We start from the raw sequence: 19,991 nt of genomic DNA, 5'->3' as shown, positions 1-19,991 counted from the left end.
CTTGCCCTAATGAATTCCCCAACAGGAATACTGCGTATTGTGTGAGCTGGATGGCAACTATCCGCTCTTAATATGGTGTTGCCACTGCACGGTTTTGTGTATGTTTTAGTGTCAACGGCCCCTGTATGGATATTGCCTCTCAGAATCACATCCAAATAACTAATAGAGGTCGTGTTTACTACATAAGTGAACTGGAGGTTGAGATCATTAGTGTTGAAATAGTTAACCAGGCTCTCTGCACTCGAAGGGTCACCCCGCCAAACAATCAAGAGGTCGTCGATGTACCTCCCATACCACACAACATCCTCCAGTAGACGGCAGGCTCCCCCAAATACATGGCACTCCTCCCACCACTCCATGTATAAATTCGCAAGGGATGGTGAGAATTTAGCGCCCATGGAGGCTCCCCGCCTCTGGAGAAAAAACCTGCCGTCAAACATGAAGTAGTTGTGGGCTAGGAGGTACTCGACGACCACAAGGATAAACATCTGAAGGTCAGCAGAATATTCAGAATATCTGACTAGATGGAACTAAAGTGCCTTTAGTGCCAAAACATGCGGGATACAGGAGTAGAGGGACTTGACATCTACTGTGATCCATGAGAAACCAGGTTCCCACCTCAGGCCACCCATACTTGCTAAAAGGTGTGTCGTGTCCTTAACATAACCTGAAAGACGGGTGACCAGAGGTTGTAATAATGAATCAACCCAAGACCCCAGGCGCTCCCCCAGAGAGCCAATGCCAGCCACAATGGGCCTGCCCTCTGGGGGAGAGCCCGGTTTATGGATCTTGGGCAGATGGTGAAAGACTGGGATAATAGGGCACTTGACCTCCAAAAAGTTTCTTAATCTCGAATCGAGGACTCCCAAACTCTCCCCATATGATAGGAGACTACATAATTTCCTCTGGAATTCAGGGGTGGGATCTGTGCTCAAATTCAGATAAGTGTCAATGTCCCCTAATTGTCTGAGGGCCTCATCACGATAAGTGTCACCATCCAGAACCACAACTGAGCCTCCCTTATCGGCATTGCGTATGACAATAGATTTATTATTTTGTAGATCTCTAAGGGCATTGCGCTCCGTTGGGGTGAGATTGGATGGGACAAAACGGTTGGGCCCTCCAGCCATAAGTAGAAGATCCCTCAACTAATTCCTGGAAAGTGTCAACATAAGTCGACCTGGCGGCTACAGGATAAAAATCGGGGGTTCTTTACCTGTACTGGTGTGACATCATCTGAGGTGACCAAGCCACCGCTGTCAGATTGCAGGGCATCCAGCATCCATTTGCAGCGAGTGTCTCTAAAATCACCAATGTCAGGTACACCATCCATATGTGAAGTCTGACCCCTGTCTCCTCAAAATGTTTTTTTAGAAGGATAGATCTAACAAACCGATTGACATCAAGAAGTGTTTCAAAAATGTCCATATGAAATGTCGGAGAAAAGGATAAACCTTTAGAAAGAATTTTTATTTCATTATCATTAAGATCATATTTCGACAAGTTAACAACATTGTGAGTGCTAGCTGATCCCACAGAGAAAGAGGCAGTGGAATTCAATTTACGATTCTTGAAACCTGCTCGCCTTGTTCTCTTTTTCCTCTCTTGCCCCTCTTTCTCACCTGTTTGTGTTTGTGGTAATATGAGGGCTGTCCCTGCAAGTTTTTTTGGCCGTGGTGTCGCCACCCACTGCACTTTGTGTGGAGGCGGGATTATCCTGATGGACAGGCCGTACAATTACGGCTTCAGGGGAGCTAAAGCTAACCCTTCTTGTGTTGCGACGTCTGTCGCGTGAACGTGACCTTTGATGGTATGATCCCGGTGATTTGGGTAGACCCTCCCAACGTCCCCATTCATAGACAACTTTTTTATCATAGTCCTCTGTGTCACGCATATATTTAGAACGTTTGATGTCTGTAATTATCATTTCTACCTTAAAAGGGTTGTCTAGCATTTTCTTATTTAATTCATCATACATATCCACATTATAAGGCTTGCATATGCTGTTTTTAATATCAGAAGCTTTAAGTCGGAGTTCAGTCAGTTTACCCTCTTCATAGGTGATAATGAGGGACATTAGTTTTAGAGAACAGTCTTTGAGAATTTCATTCCACTCAAGGACAAATTGGTCAGAATAAACCGTAGTGGGGACCTTCTTAATGCGAAGTCCACGGGGAATGATCCTTTCTGCCACATACTGCTTCAAGCTGGACAAATTCCACCAAACTTTAGTCTCTTTGGCTGACACATCCTCAAGCTTGAGAAAAACAGTTCTTAAATGTGTGTCAGGATCTAAACTAGGTGGGTGGGGAGCTCTCGAGAACACAGAGGCAAATTTGTTACAACGTTCTTGGTTATATGCCAAATTCCCTAATGGGATAATATGATTGCCCTGGCTGTAATCAAGCTTGCCAGTATCCTTCCTTATGTCAACAGGATTGTCCGCATGGTTGTCACTATGACCTGAGTTCTGTGTAGTGACAATCCCTTTAGCAGCAAGAGACTCATGGCAGACATTATTACACAAATTATCAGGTACTATCGTGGAAGTGGCGATAATCGCCCCATCCTGCAAAATACTAGAGACCGAATTGTCATTACAGTCAGCCAAAAGTGCCCTTACCATACTCCTGCAGTGTGGTCTTATTTGGTCTGGAGAGGAGGGTAACGCACCGCTGTCAAAGTATGCGTAGGCCCCCCTTTGGGACGTGCTCCTAGATCCCGCAGTACTGGCTGGCAGGACGACCGGCTGAACACAGATCCGATGGAGTGTCAGCGGCCAGTTTCCGCACTGCTTCCGGCTTCCTGTATGATGCTGTCCGTCTGCAGCTGCGACCAGGAAACAAGCTGCACCTCAGCACCGCTACCGCCACGGACGCGGAAGGATCCCCAGCTTGCGTCTGCATTTCCTTCAGGTAATGGAGTTGAGCGGGCTGGCTGGGACTCGTATGGCCCCAGGCACATCGCTCATGTGCGTGCTGCCAGACGGCAGCGGCTGAGACATGGTAGGAACTGTCCCAGGATTTTTATCAGCATGTGCCATGTGGGATTTTGAGGGGCCCGTCCTGGGCTCTGTGATGGATGTCGACAAGATGGTGTTACTTCTCAGGGCTCTCTGTTCCTTGGATGCCATTTAAGATCAAAAGATGCAATAGCAGTGTATATAGGATGTCCAAAAGAATGAGGTGGGGTACTGGTGTATGGCTAAGTCTCCTGCAGAAAGGCGTGATGTGTACACCGCTGCAACCCACCAATCCTCTCCGACAGTGCACGACCGGGTCAGCAAGGCCCACAAAGTCCAGAAGCAGAAGGTCCGCACTTGTCCAAGGGTCAAAATCTTTATTTAGGACATATCAATGACATTACATGCATCAAGAAGCTGACATGTTTCGAGCTATACTAGCTCTTAATCTTAGCTGATCTAACAATGGTCGAAAGTCCCCTTATATTGTGGGACGTCCATACACCTGTGCCTCTGAACCCCGCCCAGAGGAGGGGAATAATGATCGTTCAGGTACAAGGTGCAAGGAGAGATAAATATCTCATATTCAACAATGTGGAAATACATACAGCTGGGAATTAAAACTCAAAAATAAAACCATAAAAATACCAAGGAACAGGCCTATACATTTTAGAGATAATACACCACAGGTCCCTGAGGTGTCATATAAGGAAAAGAGGACACTCTAAATGAGGGAAGAAAGCAGGAAAGAGAGACTCAATACTAAGGAGTCTTAGGTAATAAGCGCCAGGTCCCATTTGGCATTTAAAGAGAAACTCCGACCAAGAATTGAACTTTATCCCAATCAGTAGCTGATACCCACTTTTACATGAAAAATATAATGATTTTCACAAACAGACCATCAGGGGGCGCTGTATGACTGATTTTGTGCTGAAACCCCTCCCACAAGAGGCTCTGGTACCGTACGGTACTCTGGGCAAACTGCCACAATGTAACAATGACACACACAGGAAATGGCTGTTTATAGCTGTCTGTTAAAGCCAGAACAGCTACATAATCTGCCCACAGTAACAATGTCACCATGTAATACATGTCAGAATGTGAATCTGGGAGAGGAAAGATTTTACAATGAGCAAACTCTGACTAAATCATGTATACATAATTATTGTAAAAATTAAGCACCTTTTTATATTAAATTATTTTCACTGGAGTTCCTCTTTAAGCCCTGTGGGAGCCTGATGCCTAAGCGATGGATCCACATGGCTTCCCTCTTCAAAAGAATTTTAGAGATCCCCACCCCTTCTGGAAGGCATGACTCTTTCAATCCCCTGGAACACGAACCCCGTCATGTCCCTCTGAAATGTATAGACCTGTTCCTTGGTATTTTTATGGTTTTATTTTTATTGAGTTTTAATTCCCAGCTGTATGTATTTCCACATTGTTGAATATGAGATATTTATCTCTCCTTGCACCTTGTACCTGAACGACCATTATTCCCCTCCTCTGGGCGGGGTTCAGAGGCACAGGTGTATGGACGTCCCACAATATAAGGGGACTTTCGACCATTGTTAGATCAGCTATGATTAAGAGCTAGTATAGCTCGAAACATGTCAGCTTCTTGATGCATGTGATGTCATTGATATGTCCTAAATAAAGATTTTGACCCTTGGACAAGTGCGGACCTTCTGCTTCTGGACTTTATGTGGGCCTTGCTGACCCGGTCGTGCACTGTCAGAGAGGATTGGTGGGTTGCAGCGGTGTACACATCACGCCTTTCTGCAGAAGCTCGTCATCATGATGTGAAGTTAATTGAATAGTACAAAAAAATACTTACCGGTAATACCCAGTGTAATAGATATGCAGGAACTCTGCACTGTTAAATCTGAAATAAAAGTGTGAGTAGTAGTACTATTTGTTTACTAATTCAGTGTTTTATCAAAAACTGTAAAAAGGTGTTTTTTGAACCTGCAGTTCTTAATAAAACTGGAAGTAAACTTTTCTGCATTGAATTGAATTATAAATGTATGACACACCTGCAGTCAATTGTTCTTTGGAAACTTTTTGCTCATGTGATCACATTTTTTTTTCACCTTCTAGTTTTTGCCATTAACATTTGAAAAATATTTGTTTGAAAGAATTAATCTACACAAATTTAGGGGCTGAGTTAATTGCCATTCTTGTTCATAAAAATATATTCTAGTATCTAACGACAGGATAGGAGGTACCCTTGGTGTTGGCAGTATACCACTTTCCTTCCAAAAATAACACTATATGTGGACCCAAGCCTTATAAAACAGTCCAGTAGTAAACTACTCGACTTTGGAATTCAAATGAAGTCTAATGACTTCACATGTGACCGCGGGATAGAGGGAATAACTCACCTAGATGTCTTTGGGAACGTCTGCGTTCCATTACACGTCATAGGCGTAATGAAAGCTGCGTTCCACTCACTTTCACGCTTCCACCTTTGGGCTTGAAAGAGGAAGCGCAGTAGTGAGTCAAGCAACACGGCTTTCATTACACCTATAACGCGTAATGGAACGCAGACGTCAAAAAAACTTCTTGGTAAGTTATCCTCCCCCCATCCCGCGGTCGATGCGAAGTCATTACTCTTAATTTGAATTTCAAATTCGAGTAGTTTACTACTCAAAAGCCCATGCCTGCTTAGGTTTTAGATAAAACACGTTTCATGGACCTCCATCTGCTTCTTCAGGTAAAGTAGACTGCTAGGATGTGGGCTCTCCAGTGTGTTTGAGCTGCTGAAAGTTTTAAGTACATAAAAAAAACTCAACGATGCTGGGCCAGGTTTACTAGGGTTATGCAATGCCGATGTTAGAGAACGTATATTATCCTGCAAACCTAGCATCAATTTATTGAAAAAATTATGACAATACTGCACCCTCCACCTCCAGTTTTCCATTCTGCAGTTGAATATACACTGTACACAATGCATGTTTGTTTCTACTTTAAAGAAAACCTGAACTGAAAATTAAAAGTCAAAATAAACATACTCAAGTTATACTTGCCTCACATGTACTCTACTCCTCAATCTGTCTGCTCCCTGCGTCCTGATTGTCCACTGTGAGCAATGGAATTCTCTGTCCTCCATTTTGAAGATGGCCAGTACCCCATAACAGCTTTCTGGTCAGCACACTGTTAAACTGTAACCTTGCCCACTTGAGCCATAGGGAAACATGGACATTACCTGGCACATCAGTTGTCCTCTCAGCTATAACTGACAGCAGCTGATATATAACTGACAGCAACTGATATATTTCAGTTCTGACAAAATGTTGTCAGAACTAGAAGGGATCGTTGTCAGAAGAAAATGGTGAGCTGCTGAAAGGAACTGATGGCAAGGTAACTATGTAATGTTCATTTTAAGTTACTTCATGTGTCTATTTTTAATAATTTTAGTCAGTTCAGGTTCCCTTTAAAAAGCACCACATACTGTATCAGTGTCAATTGTCACAATAGTGACAGAATCATGAATTTATAAGCCCATAAGATCCATGCTGTTTTAGAGATCAAGCCACCTGCTTCCTGCCATTAAGTGGAAAAGACAAAAAAACACAAGACAACTGGTCAGAACACAGGCTACAGAGATGAAGAGGTTAGATTACGAAAACCGCAGTGCAGAGTTTTCTATTAGCTCTTGTGTCTTATGCTGGGTATCTACACGGCTAGATAGTTCTTATCAATCGAGCTGCTGATGGCTCGATTAATAATATCCAACCTGTCCGATCACCGCGGCGGATCAATTCCGCGCTCGATCCCCACGGGAGGACAATGAAACAGAAACGAAGATAAGGAATGCCCGTGGGGACGAGCGGGAATCGAACCACACGCCCACGTGGACGAGCGGGGACGTGCCGGCATCGAGCCAGCGGCCCGATTCCGGCGCAGAATTGCACCGTGTATGCCCAGCATTATGCTGGGAATACATCATACAAATTTCTGTTAGACTTTCTGTAATTAGATTATTTTCTGTAAAGAACATTATCTCTGGTGCATTGTCTTCTGGTCCTCTCCTGCTGAGTAGAACAATGCCTAATTGCTTGGCAGATAGATGGTTAGACAGATAATTTCAAACTTGTTAGATTTACCTGCCAGATAATTTCTAACAGAAAATCTAACAGAAAATTGTATGGTGGATTCCTAGCATTATGAGCATCATGGGGGTTGATTAGGTAAAAGTGCACAGTTCTGGCTATTAGGGTGATCCAGCAACCTCCCACACGAAAAAAAAAGGGTTTCTGGTATGCATTCCCATGTGTCAGTGCAATCACATAACAAATTCACTAGGCTCAATTTACTGATGCCAGTTCATCGCCATATATTTTATAAAAAAGTACTTTAACTATTGCTGCAGCCTCTAATCATTTCAATAACCATGATTCATATTAGTATAAAGTCAGTGTACTTATATAACTGAAAACGGCGCTTTGATCAATAAAAAGCACTTGCATTACTGATTAAATCATGGATTTAAAACATAAGCATTGCACTTGAAGACATGTTTTATTTGCATATTTTGAGCGGTTTATTACTGTCAACTTTCATAGTGAAGGGCTGCAATTGTCCACATTGCTGATTCACAGCATGACCGTTCTGTGAAAGCAATTTGGACCTTATTCAATTTAACCGTTATTAGTGTTGATGACTGCCAATTCTTCAACGCATGTACGTTTTTTCACAGGACTCCGTTCTTAACTACGTAACCTTTTTGGACGTAGCTCCTACATCCAGAAATGCATGCTGGACGTAGGAGCTACGTCCATGAAAAAAAAAAAAAAACCATTGCCGCTGCTGATCACGTGTTAAACCGTGGGGGCACTTGTCGCAGCTCCTTAGCTCGGAGATCAATGAATGGGAATGCAGTTTTCATTCATTGATCTAAGTCCCCATTGTAATCAATGCGCTTCAATAAGCCGCGATCATTCAGAAAAAAAAGGTTACACATCCTCTCTTCACGTCCTGTGCACTTTCTGTAAATCCAATAAAATTCATTTCACTTCTCAAATATCACTGTTTGTGTCTCCTATACAAAATAGTTAACTGACATTTTGTATCGTAACAACCAACGATATATGCAGGAAAATCATGATTAACAAGGTTGCCTAAACTTTTGCATCCCACTGTATGTCAAGAGGGTATATTACTTTTATTATTTTAAAGGACGCCCAAAGCGAAAATAAACTAATGAAACAAACAATTGTATCTATCTTCCTTCTCCTAAAAATGACTTAAGATATTACACAATTTTATGTTTAACTCTACTTTTTAAGTTTTAACTGTTTTATTGTTTTTGCTCAATGTCACATTCATTGAAGTATTCCAGATCTAAAATCTATGAACTGTTGAACCTTTTTATCTCTTTCCTGCTCTCAGAAGCCATTTTCTGCTAGGAAACTGTTTTATAGTTGGAATTTCTTATCAGGGAGGGCTACACTGTAGTCACTTCCTGTCTGAGTCAGAACTGAGTCAGCCACTTACATACCTGATTTTTTTTTTCAGGTAGAGAAAGAAAAAAAGGAACACAGCATAGTTATGCGTGTGCTAGGCACTGTACATACCCATGTCTAAAGTCACTTCGGGTATCCATTAAATTATGAACTTGTAAATAGTGTTGGACGCAAAACTGAAAAAAATACATCTTTATTTCCAAATAAAATATTGGTGCCATACATTAGGATAGGGGCATAATTTAAATGGTGCAATATCCGGGACAAATGGGTAAATTAAATGGGTGGGTTTTAATCATGGTACCATGTATTATTTCAAAATTATAATGCCCGAAAACGTATAAATGATGCATTTTTCATTTTTTTAAGCAATATTCCCATTAAAATGTATTTAGGAAAGCGAGAGCTCTCGTTTACAGGATGAAAAACTAAAAAATGACTGTAGCCATCTTGTGGCCAAATAGTAAAACTACATCTACATAATTTTTTTTTTAAATATACACAATCAATTACATTTAAAATTGTCTGTTTACCTCTCCACTCCAATAAACCCCAAATAAAATTAATAAAAAAAAAATAAAAAAAATTACAATTAAAAAACAAAACAAAACAAATAGTTACCTAAGGGTCTGAACCTTTTTAATATGCATGTCAAGAGAGTATATTACTATAATTTTTTAAATGTTAAGCTTGTAAATAGTGATGGACGCAAATTGAAAAAATGCACCTTTATTTCCAAATAAAATATTAACGCCATACATTGTTATAGGGACAATTTAAATGGTGTAATAACCGGGACAAATGGGCAAATAAAATACATGGGTTTTAATTATGGTAGCATGTACTATTTTAAAGCTATAATGGCTGAAAACTAAAAAATGTTTTCAATTTTTGTTTTACTTATAAGTTTTAAGAAGCGGGAGGACATGAAGGAGGATATAGCAGACAAGCAGTCAGGAACACATGTGAGGAGTGAGTTAAGGTCTGGCACTGAGAGATACAATTGTGTATCGTCTGCATATAGGTGGTATTGAAACCCAAATGAGTTGAGTAAGTCACCAAAACCGTGCATGTAGATGGAAAAGAGGAGGGGGCCAAGGGCATAGCCTTGAGGAACCCTGACAAACAAAGGATGAGGAGAAGAGATCTGATCTAAGTAAGAGACTGTGAAGGACCTTCCAGAGAAGTAGAAAGACAACCATGAGGAGCAAGGCCCTTTAATGCCTTCATTTGAAAGTATTTGTAGGAGTAAGGTGTGGACAACAGTATCAAATGCTGATGACAGGTCAAGGAGGATGAGTAGTTGAGGCTGGGAGAGTGGTTGAGTTGTTATTATTGTTCTAGTTTTGTGATATTGGGATATCAAAATTTATTCCAACTAGCTATTATATTTATATGTAAATGAGGAGCCTTTAACCTACGGGTGACCGTGCCTGATTTTTAACTCATTGTGATAGGTCAATAAAACATATATTGGAACATTATGCAGTGGCTCTAGTGTCATCCAATACAACTATACAGAGGAACTTATTTCTTATTTTCTGATAATTATTAGTATTTGGCCGTCGACCCTGTTCCTTCGTTACCTACTTACCCCCAATTTTTTTTTCCATTTTCACTTTGAACTGTGAACACTGTGGCCGGATTGATCACGGGGACCAGGGCACAGAACGCACTGGGAGCTGGTGTAGTAAAAACGCCACATCAGGATTAAGAAAGCATGGTGTAGTTTTCACTACAGGCGGGCCCGAACCAGTTGTCTAAACTGCTGGCAACAAAAGTGAGTACGACCCTAAGTGCAGAATGTCAAAATTATACCCAATTAGACATTTTCTCTCCCTGGGATAGTTTAATTGTTAGTGTAACAAGGTCTCAGGTGTGAGTGGGGAGCATGTGTTCAATTCTGTCATACTATTCACTAAATGTTCCACATGGCACCTTATGTCAGAGAGCTCCCTGAGATCATTAAGATTTAAATTTGTGCCATCACTCTGATTGGTGCCTGCACCCACTGTTAAGGCTCTCTTAAATATGGTGTGAGGACTGTTTTAATCTGCAGTAACCTGCTCAGTAATCTGATGCAATAAACAGAATTTACAACGGGAGCAGTGCTAAGTACTCTTGATTTCTCTATATACAGAAAATATTGACACTTTTGACATTCTTCAGTTAGGGGTGTACTTACTTTTTTTTTTTTTACCAGGGACTTAGACATGAATGGCTGTGTGTTGATTTTTTTTCGATGGGACAGCAAATTTACACTGCTATACAAGCTGCACACTAACGATTTTACATTGCATCAAAGTGTAATATCTGCATGTTGTCCCATGAAAAGATACAATACTTTTTCTCTTATGTTTTCTACTAGGTGATATTTTTACACTGCAAATAAAATGCCATTTAAGCAACCAGTAAGCATGAAAAAGTTGGCAGTACTTTCCCCCTGCTTTTTTAATAACAGAGTGCAAAAGATATTTTATTTTAAACAGAAGATGAAAAGTTATCTGCTAGGAGAAAAAGTTAAATGGATTGGGCCCAATGGCCTCAAGTCACTAAGGGCAGTTCGGTAGCTAAAATGCCGCATTCAGTATTTTACACTTTTTTTCCTAAGATTTCCTGCATGGGGTAGATGTTCAGTAATATAACAAAAAAACATGCTTCAATTCAGTAAGCCCTGCTCGGTAAGTCTCACCAGCTGTGGAGTAGGTGAGGAAGGAAGCTGTGAGTCTTCCCACAAGTGGTGTGTATGAGTCAGGGTTTTTTCTATCCAGTACATCCCAGACACACCTTTAGATGTCCTGCAGCCATTAGAGGGAGATCTTCTTTATACCAGTATGTAGGGATAAATAAAAGCCTTTTTAAAATGTCTCCTTCTCTTGTGCTGCCTTCTGAAGTCACGGCCTCCAGAGTGTCAGATCAAATGGAGTGAGAAGCGCTGTGTGGCTCTCCCTATTTGGCTGTCTGCTACATCTGCCAATGTTACCACATGGAGATTGTGAGATACTGGCTGGTCAGAACTGGAGGTAAATACGGAACATTTTTACTTGATTTACTGAATGCTTTAATCTTTGTGAATTGCAATTTCTTGAGGTATTTATCGCACAAGTTGGTAATTTACCTTACTAGTCGGTAATTATTTTCAGTGCAGTAATAGGTTTAGTGAATTGGCATTTGGCAAGAAGATCGGTAAAATCAGCTGTTTTCCGCATTACCAAATGCGGAAATGCTTAGTGAATTAAAGCCAATGTAGGAAAACTTTGAAGAAAAAAAATGTTTTTAGAAATATGGCGTCTTGAAGTGCACATTTAAGCCCCAATAAATAAACACTGGTCTGTTTTGAAGTGGCCAGTAATCAATCCAGATCTTCATCCCTCTGAACACTTGCCGAAAGACTGAAGCAGCTTGAAAAAGAAAAGTAATGATGGCTGCAAGAGTAATGTAGACTGATTGATTCAAAGTATTTTTTCCTACATTTATTCGATCAGATATGAAAGGAACACCATCAATACCCAAGTGTTCTAAAAAAAATAAAATGTACAAATAATGTCCATGTAGCTGTGTAAACATTTTCCCACTTTTCATGTTAAATATCAAAGGCAAAAGCTTTAATTCATTGTGTGTAGGATTTAGCCCTATTGGGGCAAATCACTCGCAAAAGGGGTGTCTGCTTCAATGCACAGCCGGTGTTTTTTTGCATATAAGACTACAGAGTATTTTTCCCCGAAAGCAAAAAAAGTATAAAAAAAACTAGAGAGTCACAGACAATTGCAAATGTTTATAACAAGTTACATTTCCTCTGCTCTCCTGCAGACAGCTCAGAAACACAAGCAGCTTCTGGGAGCTCTCTCTCACATACAGAGTTACACACAGAGTTAACAGATGCACTGTGAGGGAATTCCCCTTCCTCTCATTGTTCACTCTCCCATCCGAATTGAGCAGACTGCCCTTAGTGCAGAGTGAAAGAATTTTGTTACAGTAAACAAAAGAGATAAGCAAATTAAATGTATACTGCTATTTGCAACATGCCATCATTACCATCATTATGGGGGATGTTGGTGTACAGAGACTCTACATCCATAGTGGAAAGAATGGTGCCTCCAGGCACTGGGCTGATGGCCGCCAGTTGGTTCAGGAGGTGTGTAGCATCCTGTATGTAGCTGGGTCTTTTACAGACCAGAGGTTTCAAAAAGTTCTCCAACCACCCTGAGATATTCTCCGTAAGAGTTCTGACAGGGATTACAGAGAAACACCTGGGTTACCTGAAGAAGAATTTAATTAAATAGGGATGATAGTAGTAAAAATGTTTCTGTACAGTGTTAGCCAGACAAATTATGTAGGTAAAAAAAAACAAAGTCTTGTAAAAGTAATACCTTTTAATGGCTAACTGATAAAGTTAAATTATGCAAGCTTTCTGGGATTTAGTCCCCTTCTTTAGGCATATTTCCAGATGTTAGCTGAAGTAAAAAACTCTTACGGGGAATATCTCAGGGTGGTTGGAGAACTTTTTGAAACCTCTGGTCTGTAAAGACCCAGCTACATACAGGATACTACACACCTCCTGAACCAACTGGCGGCCATCAAGCCCAGTGCCTGGAGGCACCATTCTGTTTTTTTTCTACCTACATAATTACACAGGGATACTATCCTCTAATGGCTGAGAACCAAATCAAGAAAGCTAACAACATCCCTAGGCTCCTGGAGAACAAGCAGAACCTGGAAGAAAGCTGTGACCCACTGGTGGTCACCTACAACCCGCACCTGGAAATCTTAAGAAGGATTGCAAAAGAACTTCATCCTGTTCTACACAAGGATCAGAGACTGAAAAAGATATCCCCTGAGCCCCCACCTCCTAGCGTTCCGACAACTACCCAATCTTAAACAGATAATTGTCAGGAGTGCCTTCAATATGCCAGAACAGAATGAGCATTCCCCTGCTGAGGGAAAAGGTGTGAGACTTGTAAACACATCCATTCCACCGACAGGATATCAATACCAGGTACACAACTGGAATGCAAAGTACAAGCACCTTTTCCTGCAACTCATCTAATCTGGTATACCTGATTATGTGTGCAAAATCCCCCGAAGGAATTTATGTGGGAGAAACAAGACAACCTCTACATGACCGCATGAAACACCACAGGTTCACTATTAACAGCAGAAAAAAGGATATTACAAAATATACTGATCTCCCAATACCTACACACTTTTGTTTACCTCGAGACAGTTTAAATGATTTTCTCGTCACTGTATTAATGGGTGGCTTCAAATCAGAAACCGCAAGTCTAACACAAGAAAAAAAAAATTATAACTCCTAGACATTAAGGCCAACCTTAGGGCATACCTTGATCTACTACTTTGGCTACTTTATATTACGGGGAAAAAAAGTATTAGAACCATTCTGACCTTCCTCCCTCTGCCAGTTCCTTTGACCAAATACAGGGGTTGTTGTTTTTTATACTTGATTTTAGTTCCTATTGATAACTGTTCAAAACTAAACTTTATATTCTCAGGTGCATAGACTTTGTGAAACTCTGCATTATGTTTTATTAACAGGCCCAATTTTTGCCTAAGATCTGGACTTGGACACTGATAAACTATCCGTTCACTTCCCCAGTCCCGGGCCGCTGCCTTAAAACGCTCATTGAACCTTCACTTCTTTTTTTTGTACAAAAAGTTGATAACTGACTATGGCCTCGATTCATCATTCTCTTTGAGATAACTTTTTCCAGTTTGTTAAATTACCGAATTCGAAGTTTAGCGATTTCTAGTTGTATTCATCAAGGTTTTTCCTCATTCGGTGTGAATTCGATAACAATTCGGTAACCATTCGGTAACGTGTCGATATTTCCATTTTACAGTGGTACTTTAACACAAGGCCATAATATTCCCATGGAATTGTGGGTAAAAGGCAGTCCTTTGAGCACTACGTAGCAACATTCTGAATAGGGCTTTACACCTGGACCAGGATTCTGAAAGTGGTTGGGACAATCCCACAATTTGATAGGAGCCTTTTCTAAACAATTATAGTGCAGCTAGCAAATTAGTTAACCCTGACACTGCCTGTGTTCTCTTACAAGATGATTCAAGAGAAATGCAGATGTCGTGTTATAGCAAATAAATCTATTCTCTTACAAATGTATATGGTTGCAGACCTTATTCTTGCCCTTCTGCGCCTTTGAATCACTCTCAGCTGATACATAACCACTTCAAATGGCTCCATCTTCTCTGTCAGCAATGATCTGACAGGAATAACGACAGAGCAGTGAAGGAGATAACTAATCCTAAATGTAACGCTAAACCACGCCCACTTTCTTTTTCATGAATTGCACTTTATTCCGTTTTAGCGAATCGTTACCGAATCGTTACCGAAACAGCTGTAGATAACTTTGATGAATCCTGAAATGAAGTTAACAAATTCGGTATTTTACCAAACTGTTGTTAACAAATTTGATAAGTGTTGATGAATCGAGGCCTATGTACCTGTACACCTTTTTCTTCATAATTGAAATAAAAAATAGTGTTACCAAAAAAGAAAAAAAAAAATTATACATTAATTAAAAAACTGTAGAAGATTGTTTAAACAAGGACTCTCAGGCCTCATTCACACCTAAAATCGAAAAACGCAAGCGTTTTCTCCCCCTCCCGGTGCTCCTCTGTGCGCTGCGTTTCTGTTAAAAATGCTTTTCCAGAGCGGTTTTGTAATTCACTCCCTGATGCAAGTCAGGTAGTGAACTCTTTGACCTGGAAAAGAATAAATACAATGTATTTATTCTAAACGTAATCGCCGCATAAAGCGGTTTTGTGAGCGTTTAGCACTCTTCCTATACCTTCCATTAAAGCAAAAACCCTCCAAAATGGTACAGGCACCACTTTGCTGAACGCACAGTGCACGAACCATACTGATATGAACCTCCTCATAGAGATTAATTGAACAAGCGCTTTGTGGGCGATTTTAAAGATTGACTGCGCTTAAAAAAAGGCCAAAAACGCCCCTAGTGTGAACGTGCCCTAACTTATTGTGCTGGTACGATGGGTTTTAAAATGCCACAATTCTTTTTATTTTTTCTATCTTCTCATTTTTTGTTTCATATGCTGGTAAGGTGGCGTTTACTGTCACTATTCATTTTATTTTCTTTCATGTGCTGGGAAGATGGTTTTAAATGCCACAATTCTCTTTAGCTTAGACCGTGCAGACCGCGACCACTCTCTGTCAGGGAAAAGTAAGGGCGGAATCTGTTTTTACATAAACACCACTTGGTACTCCAATACGAACCATCCTGCAGAAATCCTGCTCTCCAGACAGAGTTTCTACTCATAAACTGCCGGCCTCAGTACTCGCCAAGGGAGTTCACCTCCTATGTCCTTCCTCCTAGAAGGAATGCTCCGTCCTCCAGTCTTTATCGATGGTACTGAGGTCTCCAGGGTACACAGCGCTCGGTTCCTCGGAACTACCATCACTGACAACTTGAAGTGGGATGTAAATACCACTGTAACTCAAAAGAAAGCCCAGCAGAGGCTGTTCTTTCACAGGCAGCTGAGAAAGTTTGGAATGCCGCGGGAGCTAATGACTAGTTTCTACACTGCCACCATTGAGTCTGTCCTCTGCTCTTCCATCATTGTCTGGTACTCTGGGGCAAATGCAAAAGACAGGCAAAAACTACAGAGGATAACCAGTGCGCCTCTGGGCCTCCCCCATACATCTAGAATGATGTCCAGGGCCAACAGGATTACCCAAGACCCTTCCCACCCTGGCAGCCGCTTCTTCGACCTTCTTCCCTTAGGCCGCCGCTATAGGACCATTCTCCCCAAAACCACCAGGCATAGAAACATCTGATTCCCCCTAGCGGTCCTCCTATTTAACTCATGCACTCTCCCTAATGGCATTCCCTAATCCTCCTTAGCTGCCCCAATGGATGAGAGGTTGTCTTCAGGCTGTCCCCCGCTGGCAGCACTGCACTATACATCACATATCATGTTTGCTTTGCACAATGGTCTTGCCTATCTGCACTATGAGTTATTGCTGTTCTGGGTGCAACGTCTGTCGCACTTGGCGAGCAAAGTTGATTGTGATTAATGGTGCATGTAATCAGCCCAGTCACAATTTGAACTCAGAATTTACGATGTCTCCCCATCACCAGAGTCTGCTTTATGTTATGTTGAGCAAACTGTTGATTTTATCAATTTAGCCAAGATGCCTGGGAAAGCCTCCTGAAGTAACAGTTAAGGCATCTAATTACATTTATTGATGTTCGCTAAAGAATGTTTCTCCTCTATATGTCAGTATATATAAGCTGTGTTTTTTAGTTTTGTCAGGATCCAAATCCAACGAAGGCTTGTTATAAGCTGAAAGCTTACTGTTTATTTATCTCTAAGTTAGCCAATAAAATGTATCATCCTGATTCAAAACTCCTTGCTGTTAATGTCATTATTTCAGATCTCAAAAGATATGTTAAGTTCTGGATAAAAGTTTTATAATTTGAATATGGAATTATGGATACATGATTTTGTCAGTTTAACTTATTTTGGAGTAGTTTTGAGGTATATATGTAAAGTGCATGTGGAAACTAAATATCTGGCCCCAATTATAACCTATTGCAGGGAACCTTATGGTATAATAGTGCTAAGTAAATATCCCATTTTTTATTTTGTACAAATCACTGCTAATACATATTTTTATGTACATTTTTTTTAAATAAATCTGTCCATAAATTATATTTTTCAGGCTACATGTAAATGGATCTATTCCCTGTAATAATTAATTAGAAAAGTTCTTCATCAGTTTCAGAGTCGTCACTCGTTCTGGTAAGGTTTTCAAGTTCTTGTCCATCCTACAGAAAAAACAAAACGGAACACAATGATTTTTAGAAACTTTCTTGCAAAACATGGTATGTGCCGTTAACTAGTGGTGGCCTTACCTCCACACAGAAGACTAGACAATTAGAATACATTACGAACAATCGTTTATTTCTTACTCCAAAAATGGGCTGCGATGTGTTTTGCAGGTCAACAGCCCACTTCCTCCGAAAAATACAAAAGAAGCAACTATAACAAGGAAAAGAGTTGAGCTGAAAATCGAGCTAAACAATCAAGCTAAAACAAAGTACAGTATTTGCATAACAGTATAAACGTTATTTGAATATATAAAAAAATCTGCCAATATGCAGGTTAGTTTGGCATTAATAAAACTATAGTATGTGGTGTCGAAGAAAAACCTCTGCAGCATTGTACATGCAATGCACATACAAACGTAAATATTCAAGTGCAAAACGCGTTGTAGCACTTCGGAGCAAGAAATAAAGGATTGTCCTTAATTGACTAATCTGTTGTGTCTTCTGTGGGGAGGAAAGTTCAGCACCCCCCCCCCCCCCCCCCAAACTGTTTTAACGCATGGAGAGCATGAGTGGAGAGCTTGGGTCTATTCTATATTCTGCACAAATTTTAGTGTTACCTGGTTTATACGAAATAACAAACCATTCTGTTGTACTGAAACCTGAGCATACTCTGACTATGTAGTTTTTGTTACGTTTATATTTTCTTCCTTTTGTCCTTTTCCATTATTTTGCTTGTTGTAATATGTTGATTTATTGCTATCGTTAAAGCCCCTGTGTGGGTATTCAGGCAATATGGCCTATATCTAATTAAACCCAAATAACCCCCAATCCCCCCACTCCCCCCCCAAAAAAAGGGTTGGAACCCATAAATGTAGAAAAGTAGTCTTCAAAGAAAAATGTATACCAAAGCAACAATTCTACGATAGTGAAAGTAAAGTGAGTTAAGTTCATGGACAGTTTTTATTGCATTAAAGGACAAATAGGGAAAAATGAGATGAGAAAGGGGTAGAACAAGTTTGCCAATGTAGCATTTCATACCTCTAGAATTACAGATTTTTCTGACATCCAGATTTTATTGAATGCATTTTCATGACTTGCATGAATTGTACTGCTCTGATTTGTGTTATATTCTCTCCAAGTATACATTTTGCTAAAACATTTATACATAAAGAACAGTGAAAAAGAAGAAAGGAAAAAATACAATAAATACTTACGCCACAAGATCTTTCCCAAACATCTCCATTTACTATTTTTAACTTCTGATGCTGTGTGGGGCCTTTGGGTTCTGTAATTCTACTTGCATTGTAAATATATATAGAGAGTAGAACCACAGGAGCTTCAAGAAAGAATTCCTGAGAGGGCTTGAAACTAAATACAAAAAATGACACAACTGTAATTATAACTGTTGTCACTTGTGCTGTTAGGACGTGAAACATATTGTCTCTGAATTTTAGTATAAAAGCCACTGACAATCCTACAAATGCAGTTACAAAAATGAGAGCAATTGAAAATCCATTATGGCCATAGAAAAATCCACAGGATTTTATTTTGCTAAAGTGCTCGCTGTGAAAAGTCAACGTGAGGCCATTGAACAAAACGCCAAACACGTAAAGTTTGCTGTTTTGAATAAAAATGCTTTCAGAAATCTGTTCTCCTTCTTTTAGAATTTTTTCATTGTAGATGTTTGCTAGTGCTGATATAACACATTGCAGTAAGATCAGAAGATGGCCAAATCCAAGTGGCATATTCTTCAGAGTAGACTGTAACAGTGAAGTCCTGCTTTCTTGGCTTCCTGCATTGGATTTTACCATGGAAATGCAACTGTTAGATGGCACTGAATGGAATATGTGGTAAACTCCATGAACAGATACATCTTTGTTTTCTTCATTTTGCGATGTCAAGCCCATGATAGACAAAAGAAGGATAAGTAGAGATGACCACTGCACATATGAAAGCTGCCGTCTAAAAAAATAAGGATGATATATTAATCGAAGTCTGCAATATAAATAGCACGTTTCTTACCAGGTTTAAGAAAAGCCAGCAGCTCTGCTACGTGGTAGAGATGGTAACAAATACGCCAGTTATTTAAAAACGTGGACCAGAAAATAAAACAAATCCTCATTAGAAGTGTGTGAGTGTGTGTGTGTGAGAGTGTGTGTGTGTGTGTGTGTGTGAGAGAGTGTGTGTGTGTGTGAGAGTGTGTGTGAGAGTGTGTGTGAGAGTGTGTGTGAGTGTGAGTGTGAGTGTGTGTGTGTGTCACTCGAAAGCGCTTTGACCGATTTCAATGAAACTTGGTATACCGATCCCTTATTACCTGGAATGATATGTTGCGGGGGTCTCGCACCCCCCTGCACACCTAGGCGGAACCACAAACAGCCAATCAGATTTCACCCAGTCACCTCAAAGGAAAAACATGTAGACTGCAATTCTCACAGTAATAAAGCCAGAGTCCCTAAACTTGGCACAATTGCTCACTTGGTGACCGAAGTTAAAAACCTCAGAGAAAGTGGGCGTAGCATAAAACAGCCAATCAGATTACAGTAATTCATTTCACATGGCAAAATGTAAACTGTAGCCATTCATACACTATTAATGGATGGGTTCTCAAACTTGGTACACTTGCTCATTGGGTCACTGGGATTAATATTCAGGAAAGTGGGTGGAGCCTACAACAGCCAACCAAAATTCACCTGTTGCTTTTGAAGTGGAATATTTAAATTGCGGCCCTTCTTA

At 40.4% G+C, this 19,991-nt stretch overlaps 1 protein-coding gene across 6 annotated transcripts in view; it reads right to left on the bottom strand.

The window, feature by feature from the left end:
* Nucleotides 1–17,052: 17,052 nt before the first annotated feature.
* The window catches only part of SLC35A5 (solute carrier family 35 member A5), a 70,497-nt gene continuing 67,558 nt past the window's right edge, over nucleotides 17,053–19,991 (bottom strand). For all 6 annotated transcript variants that reach the window (XM_068269822.1, XM_068269827.1, XM_068269821.1 and 3 more), the window contains 2 exons: nucleotides 18,473–19,220; nucleotides 17,053–17,255 (listed from right to left, as the gene is read on the bottom strand). In XM_068269822.1, the coding sequence (XP_068125923.1) occupies nucleotides 17,187–17,255; nucleotides 18,473–19,220 (817 nt within the window). In that variant the 3' untranslated portion in view covers nucleotides 17,053–17,186. The remainder of the gene's footprint in view (nucleotides 17,256–18,472; nucleotides 19,221–19,991) is intronic.

Source organism: Hyperolius riggenbachi, chromosome 2 (assembly GCF_040937935.1).
Source record: "Hyperolius riggenbachi isolate aHypRig1 chromosome 2, aHypRig1.pri, whole genome shotgun sequence".
NCBI classification, from domain to species: domain Eukaryota; kingdom Metazoa; phylum Chordata; class Amphibia; order Anura; family Hyperoliidae; genus Hyperolius; species Hyperolius riggenbachi.
Note: the sequence above shows the minus strand (reverse complement) of the source record. Positions and strands in the feature narration are given on the sequence as shown.